General features: G+C 38.6%; 1 protein-coding gene across 1 annotated transcript in view; it reads left to right on the plus strand.

Annotated features, from left to right (window-relative positions):
• NECTIN3 (nectin cell adhesion molecule 3) overlaps positions 1–14110 on the plus strand; it is a 118167-nt gene that overhangs the window by 76871 nt on the left and 27186 nt on the right. Inside the window, exons 6-7 of the mRNA XM_050958879.1 lie at positions 3944–4082; positions 10080–10164. Of these exons, the coding sequence (XP_050814836.1) occupies positions 3944–4082; positions 10080–10164 (224 nt within the window). The remainder of the gene's footprint in view (positions 1–3943; positions 4083–10079; positions 10165–14110) is intronic.

The raw sequence follows: 14110 nt of genomic DNA on the forward strand, positions 1-14110 counted from the left end.
TAAATGCTGGAGGCAAAGTGGGGTTTGGGGTGGAACCTAACAGCTTGCAAACCCCCATGTAATAACCTCACAACCCCTTGAGGGGTCCTGAACCCCTGGTCTAGGAGGGGTCTCCTGCCATAGACATTCCTCATCAGCGCACTGACTACCAAGAATCCCCTGGAGAATAGATCACTTTATTTTTTTCCAGGAACTTTGTGTCTAGAATGGAACGAAGCTCTAGGAACAAACTTGCTTAGCACCACAGATGATCCTGTGATTATCACCTTCCCAATAATAAGTATTCAGTGGCTCCTTGCCTGCCACTCTATCCACTGATCTGTTACTTCCCACTTTGTTGTGTGAGCGATTGGGAATAACACCAGGGAATTCAGTGTGATAATAATAGCAATTAAAGCAACACTTAATCTCCACCTGGGTCAACATGACTCCATGGCAATCCACTCCACAGATCTGACAGATGCTTGTGGATGCTCTTAAGAAAAACAGGATCACATAGTGAACCAATAGTGCCAAAATATCCTCTCACACTCTGTAAAATGAAACACAGCCTGCAAATATACAAAGGCTGAAAAATACTCCCTCAGTGAAGTCATATTCGCATCGTTCAAATGATTACTTTTACTGCAAGGGCTTAAAAAGCAGCATCCTGTATTTTTTTTCTTCCACCTGCAGCCTTTCAGCCCCAGTGGCTATGATCTTTACTAGACAACTTAAAGCAGCGAGGGGAAAAAACAAATTCCTCTGTGAAAGGCCAACTCCAGGAGAAGGTCAAATCTCAGTCCAAGGAATGTACAGTACAATGTATTAGTATGTTAGGTGTCTTTGGAAATCTTTCCATCAAATAGCTTTCTTCCCAAAAAGATAATTGAAAACTTATTGCTTGTGAAGTTGACCTATTACACAGTACAAATATCCTGGATACCCTCTGGCATGGGTTCAGTCATGTCAATTTGGTAGGGTTCATCTACAATAAGTAGGTGTGTTTGTTTTTTTTAATCTGGTCATTGACAGCAAAAATAGCTAGGAGACAAAACTAAAAAACTATTAATGGCTATTTTGTTACCCTTTCTTTACCAAGAGTACCTTATTCTGGCCAGTTCTGTGTGGGTGTCAAATATCAACCCTTGAATTTCAAGTAGTGAAGCTTATTGATCAGAGCTCTGGAGTTTTTAAAGTGAAATGCCTGAAGGTGGAATTGTAGCACAACTTGGGTCCTTAGGCTTTCCAGAGAGAGTACTCTTCATGTGGGGCTGGCTAAAATACTTGTCTTGATGACTGTTGCTCTATAGTTTCCTATGCAAAGAATTCTATCAAGTCTGATAAGCACTTCAGCAGTAACATCTTACTTTCTCTTGTTGAAGTCCTTGGTTCCATCCTAGTGCTTGTCAGTCCCATTAGAATTTGCATCTCACTGTTGCCTGATTCTACAGCACATTTAAAAATAGATTCTTAACCTTGGAATGTTGCCTTGGAATTTGCAGAGACAGTCCACTCGTCTCAGTAATGAGGACTCAACCATTAGACCAGTACCTTACCATGGTCGTTCAGGTTGGGGGACTAACTGTTAAAGCTAATTAGAGTCTTGAAGATTAGGATAAATCTTGAGGAAAAATGACCCTTTTGTGGTATGGAAGAGTACTTATTCCTGTCAGTCATTGAGCTATCTGTAGACTTTACAGGTGGAGAACCTGAGATGGGGACAGAATTGAGATGAAAAGTAGGTATTGATTGAATAGTGAAGAGTTGAGGAAAGTGAGGATGAAGCAAAAGATTAACAGAAAGGGTGTCTTAGTTTGGGGTTCATGAGTTACAGGCTAGAAGCAGTAGACGCAGATGGTACATTCCCAAGCAATGGGAAGTTGTACACAGGTAATACATGAGATGTGAAGCTAGGTCTTACATAGCAATAGAACTTGAAGCTAAACAGGAGGCATGGGAAACTGGAATGAAAGCTTGCATATCATAGTCTGCCCAGGGCTGTACAAAGCCACTGGGAGAGTGGATGTTCAAAAGCTAAAAGGCCAGATTGTCACAGTTTCAGGTATTTGACAGTTGAAGTTCAAAAGAATGCATGGTATCCACAGCTTCAGATGGATTAGTGCCTGCACATGAGTTGGCTGTTGGGCTCTGTGCATAAAAACAAAATCAAACTGAGAAGCTCTGTTTCTGAAGTACTGTTCTGTTGCATTCTAGACATACTGTGATTTAAACTTGGCTGTTAGTATATTGTTAATGTGCCCAGTTCACTTGTGGTTAGAAGAGGCAAGTAGCAGAGGGAACCTCAGGCAAGAAGTAGAAAATGAAGCCACATGCCTTGGGAGGAAATTATCTAGATTGTACCATTGTGACTTTCAGTTTGATAGGCTTTTGTTTCAATAATATGAGGCTTATGCATATGGAGAGAGACTTGAGAGAGGTGACCTATCATTTGTAGAAAAATGACCAACAGTCTCTTTGAGAGATAAGGAGACAAACTTGAAACAATGGTCTCTATAATACAGCTGCATCAGAAGTTTTTGTTTTTTTTTAATAGCTTTAACTACACTGTAGTGGCCCAAATGGTGCTGTAAAATTCTGTGGTGTGGAATATTAAACTGGAAGAATGTTCCTGGGGGGAGGGTAGTCTGGCTGACTGAAAATTAATCCACTCAAGCGAATGGAAAAAGGGTGTTTTCATGATTAAAAACAAGCATGAAGTAACAATAAAGTATGGTTTCAACATTAGTGCCTGAAACTATAATGAAATGTGTAAGAAGTGCTACAATTTGTCCCAAATGAGACTAAATGTATGGGTTTAATAACAGGTAAACTGATGGTCCGGGAAGAGCCTGCAGTTAAAAGGTGCACCTTTAGGGCATGTCTACACTTACTGTTCAGCTCACTAATAGTGACTGGTTTTTCTAAACTAGTACCAACTATCCCAGATCTCAAAGCTCACATTTAGCTATATTTTACTGTTAAATTTTGAATTCCTGTCCTTTGCCTCTAAACTTCGTGGAAGTTTTTTTCCATCTCTGATACCTTTTGATATGCTTACTGTGAAGAACAATTATTCAACTTGGGCAAAATCACCAGTTTGCACATGGCAAGGTGTTTGCAATTGAAAAGCTTCCATTTGAAGCTGCAACCACATCTAAAGTACTTGAGGGGAAGATGAGAACAACTGTAGCAGTTAGGACTTGAAACTATTAATAAATGGATAAAATCTATTAAGTCTGATATAAACATGTTTTTGAAATTAAAGTCAGCAGTGACATAGCTATGGTCAGTTGTCACATGAAGTACTTATATTTAATGTTGTGAGTTACTTGAAATCTCAAAGGAAATTTTCTAGAAATGTGTTTAGAATAGCAATTTCATTAAAACTTGGTCAAAATAAGACACGTACTGAAAATTCTTAATGCTTCCTAAAAGCGTTCAGTCTTGGTGATGACATGGTATTGAGTGGTTTTGGTAAGTATTAACTTATTAATATTTTTGCATGTTAACTGCTGCTAGCAGTCTCTCATTTTTTTTCTTGAAAACTAATTTGCTTGGTCCCAGCTTTTGCAACCCTCAATGGTTTGTTTTTTTTAAAGCTGCCACCTGAGTATATTGCACTGTCCCTTTAAGTTTGAATTAGTAATAAAAGCATGCTGTTACTGTATTGTTTTCTTCACTGATTAATAAAATCTCAAAGGTGTAAAATAGAGCTTGTTTGTTCATAAACTACCTTTTCTTTATCTACAAACTATCTTGTTAAGAATAGTTAATGGGAGCTGGGCAGACTGCATTGATTATGAAGACTTTGAAAGAGCATCTTAGACTATAAAAACAGCTTTTGCATGATGATGCAAATAGGTTTGATAGTTTCCAAAATGTTGCTTAAATAACTAGCTTTGAGGATGGAAAACACAAAATAATACCTGGAAAGGATAATCTGTGGTGCATTACATTACAGATGTGCCATTTAAACAGACATCTTCTGTAGCTGTAGCGGGGGCTGTAATTGGAGCAGTTCTTGCTCTGTTTATCATTACCATCTTTGTGACAGTGCTTTTGACTCCAAGGAAAAAAAGGCCATCCTACCTTGACAAAGTGTAAGTATTTTAATTTCTTAAACTAGAAACAGTAAGCATGAAGTATTTGGCTGTATTTGTAGTTGCCTATATGCTATAGTTACTTGGTAAGAAACAAAACTTTAGTATGTGCTACAGTCAGGGCTTGTCTACATCACAAAGTTGCAGCGCTGGTGAGGGGGTTACAGCGCTGCAACTTAGGAGGTGTACACATCTGCAGGGCATCACCAGCGCTGCAACTGCCTGTTTGCAGCGCTGGCCGTACTCCCGTTTTGTCTCGGGTGTAGAGGATCCAGCGCTGGTGATCCAGCGCTGGTAATCAAGTGTAGACACTTACCAGCGCTTTTCTTGACCTCCGTGGAATAAGCAGGTATCCCAGCATACCTGAGGAAGCCTCTGGTAATCAAGCTGGTCTCCTTCCCCGGTTTGCTCTCGCGTTCCCCGAACCCCCGAGCAAGCAGGTCTCTTTCCCTGCGGTTTGCAGGGGGGTTCGGGGAACGCGAGAGCAAACCGCGGCGAAGCTGGTCTCCTTCCCCGGTTTGCTCTCGCGTTCCCCGAACCCCCGAGCAAGCAGGTCTCCTTCCCTGCGGTTTGCAGGGGGGTTCGGGGAACGCGAGAGCAAACCGCGGCGAAGCTGGTCTTCTTCCCCGGTTTGCTCTCGCGTTCCCCGAACCCCCCTGCAAACCGCAGAGAAGGAGACCTGCTTGCTCGGGGGTTCGGGGAACGCGAGAGCAAACCATGGGGAAGCTGGTCTCCTTCCCCGGTTTGCTCTCGCGTTCCCCGAACCCCCCTTGAAGCCGCCCAACAGCGCTGCAGTGTGGCCACATCTAACACCACTTGCAGCGCTGGTTGCTGTAAGTGTGGCCACTCTGCAGCACTGGCCCTATACAGCTGTACTAATACAGCTGTAACAACCAGCGCTGCAAAATTGTAGATGTAGACATACCCTTAGTCTCTGAAACCAAAAGTGGTGTTGAGAAATTGAACAATGCAGAATCACCAGGATTTATAAAAAGAAAAAAACAGCATAGTTAAACTAAGTATGTTAAGTATATTTTCCCTAGAAAAGCATGGCTGTTTCCAAGGCAAAAAAAGGTTTGTGTTTATTTTTTAAAGTGCCCTAGTACACAATACTCCTTGTAATGTCTGTTACAACTAAAATATAAGACTGGTGAAGCAGTTGAAGTTAGTACACAAAACACAATAAACAAACAAAAATCAAAGAATTAATGTACCTAACAGTAAATAACATTTATCTCCCACCCACAAACATACAACTTACTATTGCTACAGCTACATAGCAAACAGCACATCTCAAATTTACCTTGGCTCCTTGAGTCACCTTTCTGCACTTTGATTTATCAGGTTTTTTCTCCAACAGTAGAAATTATGGATGTTTGGTGTAGTAACTTGCACTAGTAGTGGATAGATAAGTGCAAAAATTGTGTGAAGAATGGCAGTTAGAGGGTGATAAGACTGTCATCCCTAGGAGGAGCGGAGTTAAGGTTGCCTAGTTTGAAGTTAAGAAACCTCCCCACCTCCAAGAGGCAATTAGATGTTCTCTGAAATAACAGCACTGAAGGAGCAGTGTCATAGTTAAGATTAAAACTACATCTCCTGAGATTATGTGCTTAAAATGAGGGAAAAACACCTTTTAGGCTGAAAATTTCATGTTCTTAAAAGGAAACTTTTTAGTACATGGTTGAAAATGTGGTACAAACCAGCTATTAGAGCGTGTAAAAATTACTCCTATACACGTGGGAGCTTTGCTCATAAGGTGGTGAAACCGTTGTCCTGGGACTATTCCTAAATTGGAGAAAAAATGCTTACAAGGATTTGTTTGTGCCCTTCAGATGCAACAAATATAGCTGGTAATTGAACAGACACATCCTTAAATTATTGAGGTACTCTGAAGATACCTTTAAAAAAAAATCAGTTATTTGTCATAGTGTTACAGCAAACAAGTACTGGAAAAACTCACTTTAAAAAAGGTTGGAAATGCCTACTCCATAAATTAGTTGCCTTTGCTTTCTTACATATAGTTCTATCTTTAAAACTACAATGGATTAAAAAATGCTTCAGGACACCGTGTGGCTTAGTAAATTGAAGTAAATTGCATAATCATGCTACCTTAGTATTTAAAGAAACCTATATTCAACCTATAATCTGTTAGTGTTTTTAAAAACACTTGTTGCCAGTTAATGTTGTAACGATTGTTATATCAGAAAAAATAATAAAGGGTACGTCTTCACTACCCGCCGTATCGCAAATACGTCTTCACTACCCGCAATTGATTGCTCGGGGATCGATATATCGCGTCTCATCTAGACGTGATATATTGATCCCCGAATACGCTGATATCGATTCCATAACTCCACCAACCCGAACAGAGTTGCGGAATCGACAGGGGGAGCCACGGACATCGATCCTGTGCTGTGAGGACGGTGAGTAATTCAGTCTTAGATACTTTGACTTCAGCTACGTTATTCACGTAGCTGAAGTTGCGTATCTAAGATCGATTTTCCCCTGTAGTGTAGACCAGCCCAAAGACAGTTTTTCCATTTAGGAATTGATAGAAGTCTAACAAAGCCTAAAGGAAGGGACAAGGTTGTCTTAGAGGTAACTGGTAGTAAGGAAAAAATTCTACCATTTGTTCCGAATGAGACTAAATTTATGGGTTTAATAACAGGTAAGCTGATAGTCAGGGAAGACCTTGGGGTTATAAGATGCACCTTTAGAGCATGTCTACACTTATTGGTAGATTGGCACTGTTGCAATCGATACAGCTAGTGTTGATTTATTGGGTCTGGTCTCCTGTCGACACAGCGCAGTGTAGCCACCGCAGTAAATGGATCCAGCTACATTGATTTCAGTTACATTATTCATGTAACTGAAGTTGTGTAAATTAGATCGATTTACTGTGGTCCTGTAGACCAGCCCTTGGAGCCAGGTTTTAGCTGGATTTTTTTAGAGGAGGATGGGGCTTAAGAAAACTAGGTACCCAACTCCCATTGAAGTTAACTTAATATGTGGGTGAATGTCTCATTTGAAAATAGCAGCTCTTATTACTTAAAAGCTACGTGTTGATCGATATCACTTCACTTCACTCTTTCCCCTTGTTTTCTGTTTCCCTTTTCTCCAAAATAGTATCTTAATGACTTTGGATTTTTAGGAAAGCAAATTTTAGGAGGTGACGACTGTTAGGTCAACTCCAAATGAGTTAGACCCACACAATGATTGATGTGACTATCTCACAAAAGTATGCCCATATGAGAAGTTCTTAAAAAGAAGGTGGGCTTTAAAAGACAAAATAGAATTTAAGCAAACTTAAACTAAGGACTTCTAACGAACGTACAGATATGTATGGCTTTGTTACACAAAAGAATATCAACCAAAATGTATGTAAAGGGTCTAAATTTAATTTAAAGCTTTGTCACTGTTACAAGATTTAAAAACAACTTAGTTGACTTATAAATGTAGCTAAATAAGTAGAGAGCTGAAAAATGAAGGGAATTCCTTATGTCTTGCAACTCTGCTGTTGGAACTATATTTCACGTTGAAGGGGAAAAGCAGCAATAGAATTTCAGTTAACATAAACAGGGTGCTAAGAAGTCAGAAGTTGCTCTTAGACTTAAATGGTTAGATACTATGTGACAATAAACAACAATGCATAACTTCCTCATTCTTTAGTTTATACTTCTCCAACTCAAATTTAACCACTTAAAATGATATGTAGGTTAAATTTCTTTGACTCATTTGGATTAAACACTTAAATCAGCTATCTACATAGTCTTAAACTGCTATATTATGTAAATTGATGCCAATTAAATGAGGGTGCCCAACCTGCAGGCCATACACAGGCTACCAGAGCATTTCATAAAGCCCATGGCTTGCTTCAATACAATATACTAATGGACGATTCAATAAGCATTTTGTCATCATGTTTACCACATTTTATAAATATGTAAGTAGACAATACTGTGTACAGGTTGTTTTTATCTAAGTAGATACGAAACAAACTGAACTTAAAATATAAATCGATACTGGTGGCTTTAAATCTTATAAAAATATGTATAATCTGTTTGGCCCACACAAGGTTGTGCTAAGGTCCTATGTAATAAGGTTGGATCCCAATGAATTAAAGGAATTCTCTGGGTACCTCAAATGATATTAATTGATTATACGCAAACTAAAATAGGTGGTTGTGTTTTTTCGGGAACATTTACATATGAAATACTTAATCAAAAACTGAAATATTTAACCAATCCTGGCACAAAGAACAAAATGTTCAAAAGTGCCTCAGTTACTTGGTGCTCAGTTTGACGTGCCAAGGATTCATCTGGTGAAAATCAAGGTCCCTTCAAAAGGTTTATCTGGATAGAGTAGAAAATTTGCAATAAATCATATCTTCATTCGTAGGTGGTTGCTGCTGCACTTGTTCATAGTTGAACTACACACTACAGTAACATAGAAAACAAAACTCTAGGCTCAGATGTTTAACTGTTGAAGTTTGTGGGATTATTATGAATATTAAGTGAACAAAAATCAATCCATGAGGTACTAGTCAGATGGAACTTAAGTGAGGACTTCATATACTAAAAGAATCATTAAACTACATGTTAAATGAAAAGTAATACAGACAAATGCAGTTCAGTCTTATTTTTTCAGATCTACAATGCATTATTAAACAAAATCATTCTAGTTTACTTTGGCTGTTCTGGGACAATAAAGATTTAACAGCCCCTCCAGTTGCCTAGCACCTACACACTCACTCCTTCCTTGGTATATATTTTGAGCTCCAGCTTCCAACTTCCCCTTCCATGCTGGTACTTGGAGACATAAATAGAGAACACATTTACTTTTTTGGTTCTCTCCTGTGTTTAGAAATACTTTATCTTACCTATTTGTGAACCTTCAGTAATTATTCTCAGAGAAAAAAAGAGGTAACTTTCAAAGTAAGCAATGACCTTAAGATTTACTCAAATATAACAAAATTCATTAAGGATGATAATGTTGGGATTCCCTCTGAGACCTTTTTCCGTCAGCTTCCCAAGAACTCAGTTCCACTTCATCACTTAGGTATTTTTATTTGGCATACAATAGTGCTATGCTGAATTGTTAAGACTCAAACTCAGGGGGCTGGATGCAGGGTACATCACAGCTCCAAAGTTGCACAGAAACCCCCTCACTTTATGTATTACGCATCTCTTTGCATTTACTACACTTTACATCACATATTTGTGGATTGGCTTGGTTACTTTGCGGGAACCAATGCCCACGCATCACATACTATCCATGGTCTATCCATGGTTCGACTTCCTCTTTATCTCATCTCTACATTCCTAGCTTATTTGTCCCTTATGTAGCTCATAACAAATAGTTCCCTGTGTTCTCCCTCTTAGGTGAATTCATTAAGACATTCTTTTAAGTTTACTAACCTATATACTTATTTAGTGCATATGTCCTGTTTTCAGTTCAGTGATTTGTTACCTGCCTAATCCTGTCTTCCAAAGAATGAGGTCTCCCTGTGTGTGTTTAATTACTCCTGTCTGGTCAGGCCTCAGCTAGAAATAATATCTCTAGCATTTGAGTATTCATAGTTAAGATTCTTAGTACACTGAAGTCTTTCCCGTAATTTTAAACTGAACAGAGAGAAATAAAATAATTCCCATTGTTTTGATAAGTTGTACTTTTTTCTGTACTGCAGACAGTTATCCAAAGTAAACATCTCTTATACAAGTCTGATTTCAAATAATGCATACCGTATGAAGAATAACTAGAGTTAAAGACTATGAAGGGGCATGTAATTGGTGGTTGCCAATAGGTTGTTTACAAAACTCAGTTTCATTGTAGATCTGTTAGTGGTGAGAGTCTACAGCTTTTGTTTCCTATGTATCCAGGTCATTTTTGAGTTGGTTAATGTTTCTGTGAAGGTATTAACTGTGGAGAAGGTTGACTTTACTTTTCATTTGGTCTTCATAAATATGCCAAGTCAATCTGTATAATCTCTTTATGCAGGATTGATCTTCCACCCACACACAAACCACCACCTTCATGTGAGGAAAGGGCATTCTCTGTATCTCAGAAAGAAGTCATTCTTCAGGTAGGTGAATGAGTAATTTTAACATTTCAAAACAATAAGTATGTGCTAACTAATATTATGTTGCTTACAATATTACTTCATTGTTAGATGTACAGCTCCTTGTAATGGGAATTGACTAATGTTGGATTTCTGCAACATGAAGTTGTTGATTTAAACTTAAGTGAAAGGACTATTTTACTGAAGTATTAAAAAGGTTTAATTTTAATTAGCTATTTGTTTTCTCAGTGTATAATATATTTTTTATATGGAAATGCTGTAATTTGATGAAATTGGCAAATATTAAACAAAACTGCTGTAGCTGCTCTAAAGCAAAATAACTCATAAATGGTAGTTGGTTATTTTGTGCTCCAGAACATTCTCGTGCACCTGAAAAGATGGGGACAGAACTGCATTGTTAGAAGTATTAATGGTTTGTCCGCGTAAGCTTCCTTACGCAGATGACTTAATAATGCCCCCTGACATGGAAAAACCACAGGAGTCGCCATCCTGTTAACCTAGTGTATGGTCTTCAGTAATGGAGGTTCCTTACAATGATGGCTTCTGTGATGGGGCGGCAGGCATAGGCCACTGAGTACCTTTGTCATAATTGAACTAGTCAACTCTGCTGTTAGTCAGACTTGGATGACTTCGCTTACTAGAAAGGTTTGTTCTGTATTAGGCAACATACATACAACTAATTTTAACATTCATTACTGAAAGCATCCTCAATGGGAAATATTAGTGTTTCACTTCATGTAATGCACTATACCCAACCGCCCCATAAAATGTAGAGGTTTTATGAGCCTCAAAATTAAGGCTGGATGTGGATTTTGAACGTCGAAGTCTAGGAGTGAAATCCTGTTCCCATTGAAGTCAATGACAGAAAAACCACTGACTTCACTGTACCTAGAGTTTCATTTTAGGAGTGCTCTGATCTGGGCTTCAGTTCATGAGTTCAGTACCCATTTAATATATAATCTAGTTCATGTTAAAGGTTTACCATATCAAGCTTCATTGTAATACAGGCTTGTAAAATAGTTCACAAATTCAGTCTATTGGCTGAAATTTTTCTGTAATTCCTTCCTCTTAACTTACTAGCCATATAAAGCAAGAAAACTGATACACAAGATGCTACAGTTCGAATATTAACTGCTCATTTTACTACTACGAGGTTAGAGAGACAGAGAAGATGCAGTTGGGACAGCCTGAAATAAAACTCTAGTTGTGTTAAGGGGAGAAAAAGATCAGCGTGACTGTCTTGTACCTTAAATAAGGGATGAGAGATCTGTTAGACCTTCGTTTTTTTTCTTTCACACAGAATCACTGAGATAAATTTGGGTTAAAAAGCAACAAGACTTATTAAAGTGAACTGGGGAGAAAAGGGTGTTGGAGATTTAGGACAAGATGTTGTTCATCTTGGATTTATATGAGCACAACTGGAATGATAGGACATGAGGAGAAGACTGTATTGTCACACTGAATACTTTGACACTTGGGTCACACATTCTATAGCTTTGGTCAAGAGTTGCCTGAGGAAAATTTCTGCAAAAAAAAACAAAAACGCATTTCCTTCACCTGAGCTAAATAATGAGGTCCTTAATTATGGAATTATAGACTCCACTGTTAGTTGTAAGACCGATAACATTGTAAGCCTAATGAGAACTATTTTGTTCTCCCTCTCCTCTTGCTCCCTCCCCCCTTCGGTCTCACCCTGATATCTCATTGAGATTGCTTTAAGCATCCAGGCTTAGTGTCTTGCAAAATGTATTAATTATGAAAACTGATAATATTGATATAAATGTCCAGTCCCTTGTTAAAATTGAACATTCTTGACCTCAGCTTCTTGAGGCAATCAGTTTCACAGTCTAATCTCAGCTTGTGTTAAAAGTTATTTCCTTAATTCAATTTTGAATTTGCTGTCAGATACTGTCACTAAATGTCTACTTGTTCTTGTGTAATAAGACAGGGAGGACAGAAGTTCCCAATCTACCTTCTCTATTCCATGCATTATTTAATTTATTTTATCATATCTGCTCTTATTCCTTTTATTTCTATAGTAAACAATCCTAATATTTTTCCATGCTCCTGACCGTTCGCATCACTGTTCTCTGAACCCCTTTGCATTCTGTAATAGACTTTTCTTTGAGATGTGGTGACCAGTACTGCACCCACTGTTTCAGTGAGGCTACACAAGTGATTTATACAGTGCTCTTATATAAAATCTTATTAGTCACTAGCCTATTCCTTAGGCATCCTGATATCATTTCCTTTTTTTAACCATATATCTGCCTTTAGTAGAGGTCTTCACTGAGTGGCCAACAAGGACATCCCTGCCCTTTTCTTGAGCAGGTTAAGTCTATTTAGACCCTTGGGAATTGTAAGAGTATTCTTGATTTTTTTTCTATACAGTGTGCCTTTCTTTGATTTATTGACATTGCATTCACCTGCCGTAATGCTGCCAAATAACCTAGTTTGTTTAGGTCCATGTGAAATTCCCCAGTCCTCTGTGGTTCTCTCTAATCTATATAACTCTGTATGAACTATATTTTTTTTCCTTGTTACTCACCTCTCTCCCTACTCCAGACTATTAACAAATATTTTAAACTCTTGGCCTTGGTATATAACAGGGGTAGGCAACCTATGGCACGGGTGCTGAAAGTGGCATGCGAGCTGATTTTCAGTGGCACTCACACTGCCCGGGTCCTGGCCACCAGTCCAGGGGACTGTGCATTTTAATTGAATTTTAAATGAAGCTTCTTAAACATTCTGAAACCTTATTTACTTTACATACAACAGTAGTTTAGTTATATATTATAGACTTATAGAAAGAGACCTTCTAAAAAGGTTAACATTTATTATTAGCACGCAAAACCTTACATTAAGTTGAATAAATGAAGACTTGGCACACCACATCTAAAAGGTTGCTGATCCCTGGTATATAACCTTTGTGCTCTCTACTGTTAACCTTTTGCCATGAGAAAAATCAGCCATTTAATTCTACTTTTGACTTTGTTTCCTAGTCGGTTACTGAATCATGACAAAATTTACTTTTTCACTCTATGACCATGTGGACTTTCTGTGGTAACTTATGACGGATCTTGTCAGAGAATTTTTGGAAACTGAAATGAACTATCATTTATCCTTTATCCATTAGTTCACTGACATGTTCAAAGATCTCTAAGATATTGAGACGGAAATTTTCTTTGCAGCAGAGGAGATTTGGACCGAAGGTATAGAAGAACTTTAACTAAAAACACCATTGTCTTAAATTTAAAGATCCTAATGAAGAATCACTGCTTTCTCCTTCAAATGCTGGTCCTCATTGTATTGCATACACACCATGCATTCAGAACTAGAGAATTTGAAAGTAGCATCCATTGGTCTGTGCATGTGCTCTGGCTCACTTCATGCCTCTGAGGGAATAAAGGGCAAGTCACACTGTCTGCCTCTCCAGTTCCTTCTCACCACCACATAGTCCGAGTCAGAACCTTCAGTGTCCATGGCTTTGGCTTCATTCTACAAAATAAGAATAACATAGTTCGTAAATAGTTATAACAGTTTTAAGAGTCAGTGTTTTATAGCTCTATTAGTGTTAGATTAGTGCCAGACTATGCTCAGACATCAAACTCTGCTTCCTGCCTGCGATTCTTCTTGGTCAGTGATGAGCACCAGCGCTGCCTGTACTACCTTGGGGAAGTACACATCATGGCGAGGTGCAGGATTTTGCCAATCATTCTCCAGCCACACCTGAGAAGGGCGGGAACTTTGTCTCCACAGATACCTTATGGAAAAAACCATGAGTCCTCAACTGGACCCAAAATGGGGACCCTCCTCCCCCTTCTGCCCTTGATCAGGACAACCTCAAATTCTATCACTGCAAGAGCATATCTGGCCAAGGACAGGTTCCAGGCCTTAAGCTATCATCGCCCATGTCACAAATAATAGTCAACTACCGGTCAAGTCATGT

Source organism: Gopherus flavomarginatus, chromosome 1, assembly GCF_025201925.1.
Source record: "Gopherus flavomarginatus isolate rGopFla2 chromosome 1, rGopFla2.mat.asm, whole genome shotgun sequence".
NCBI classification, from domain to species: domain Eukaryota; kingdom Metazoa; phylum Chordata; order Testudines; family Testudinidae; genus Gopherus; species Gopherus flavomarginatus.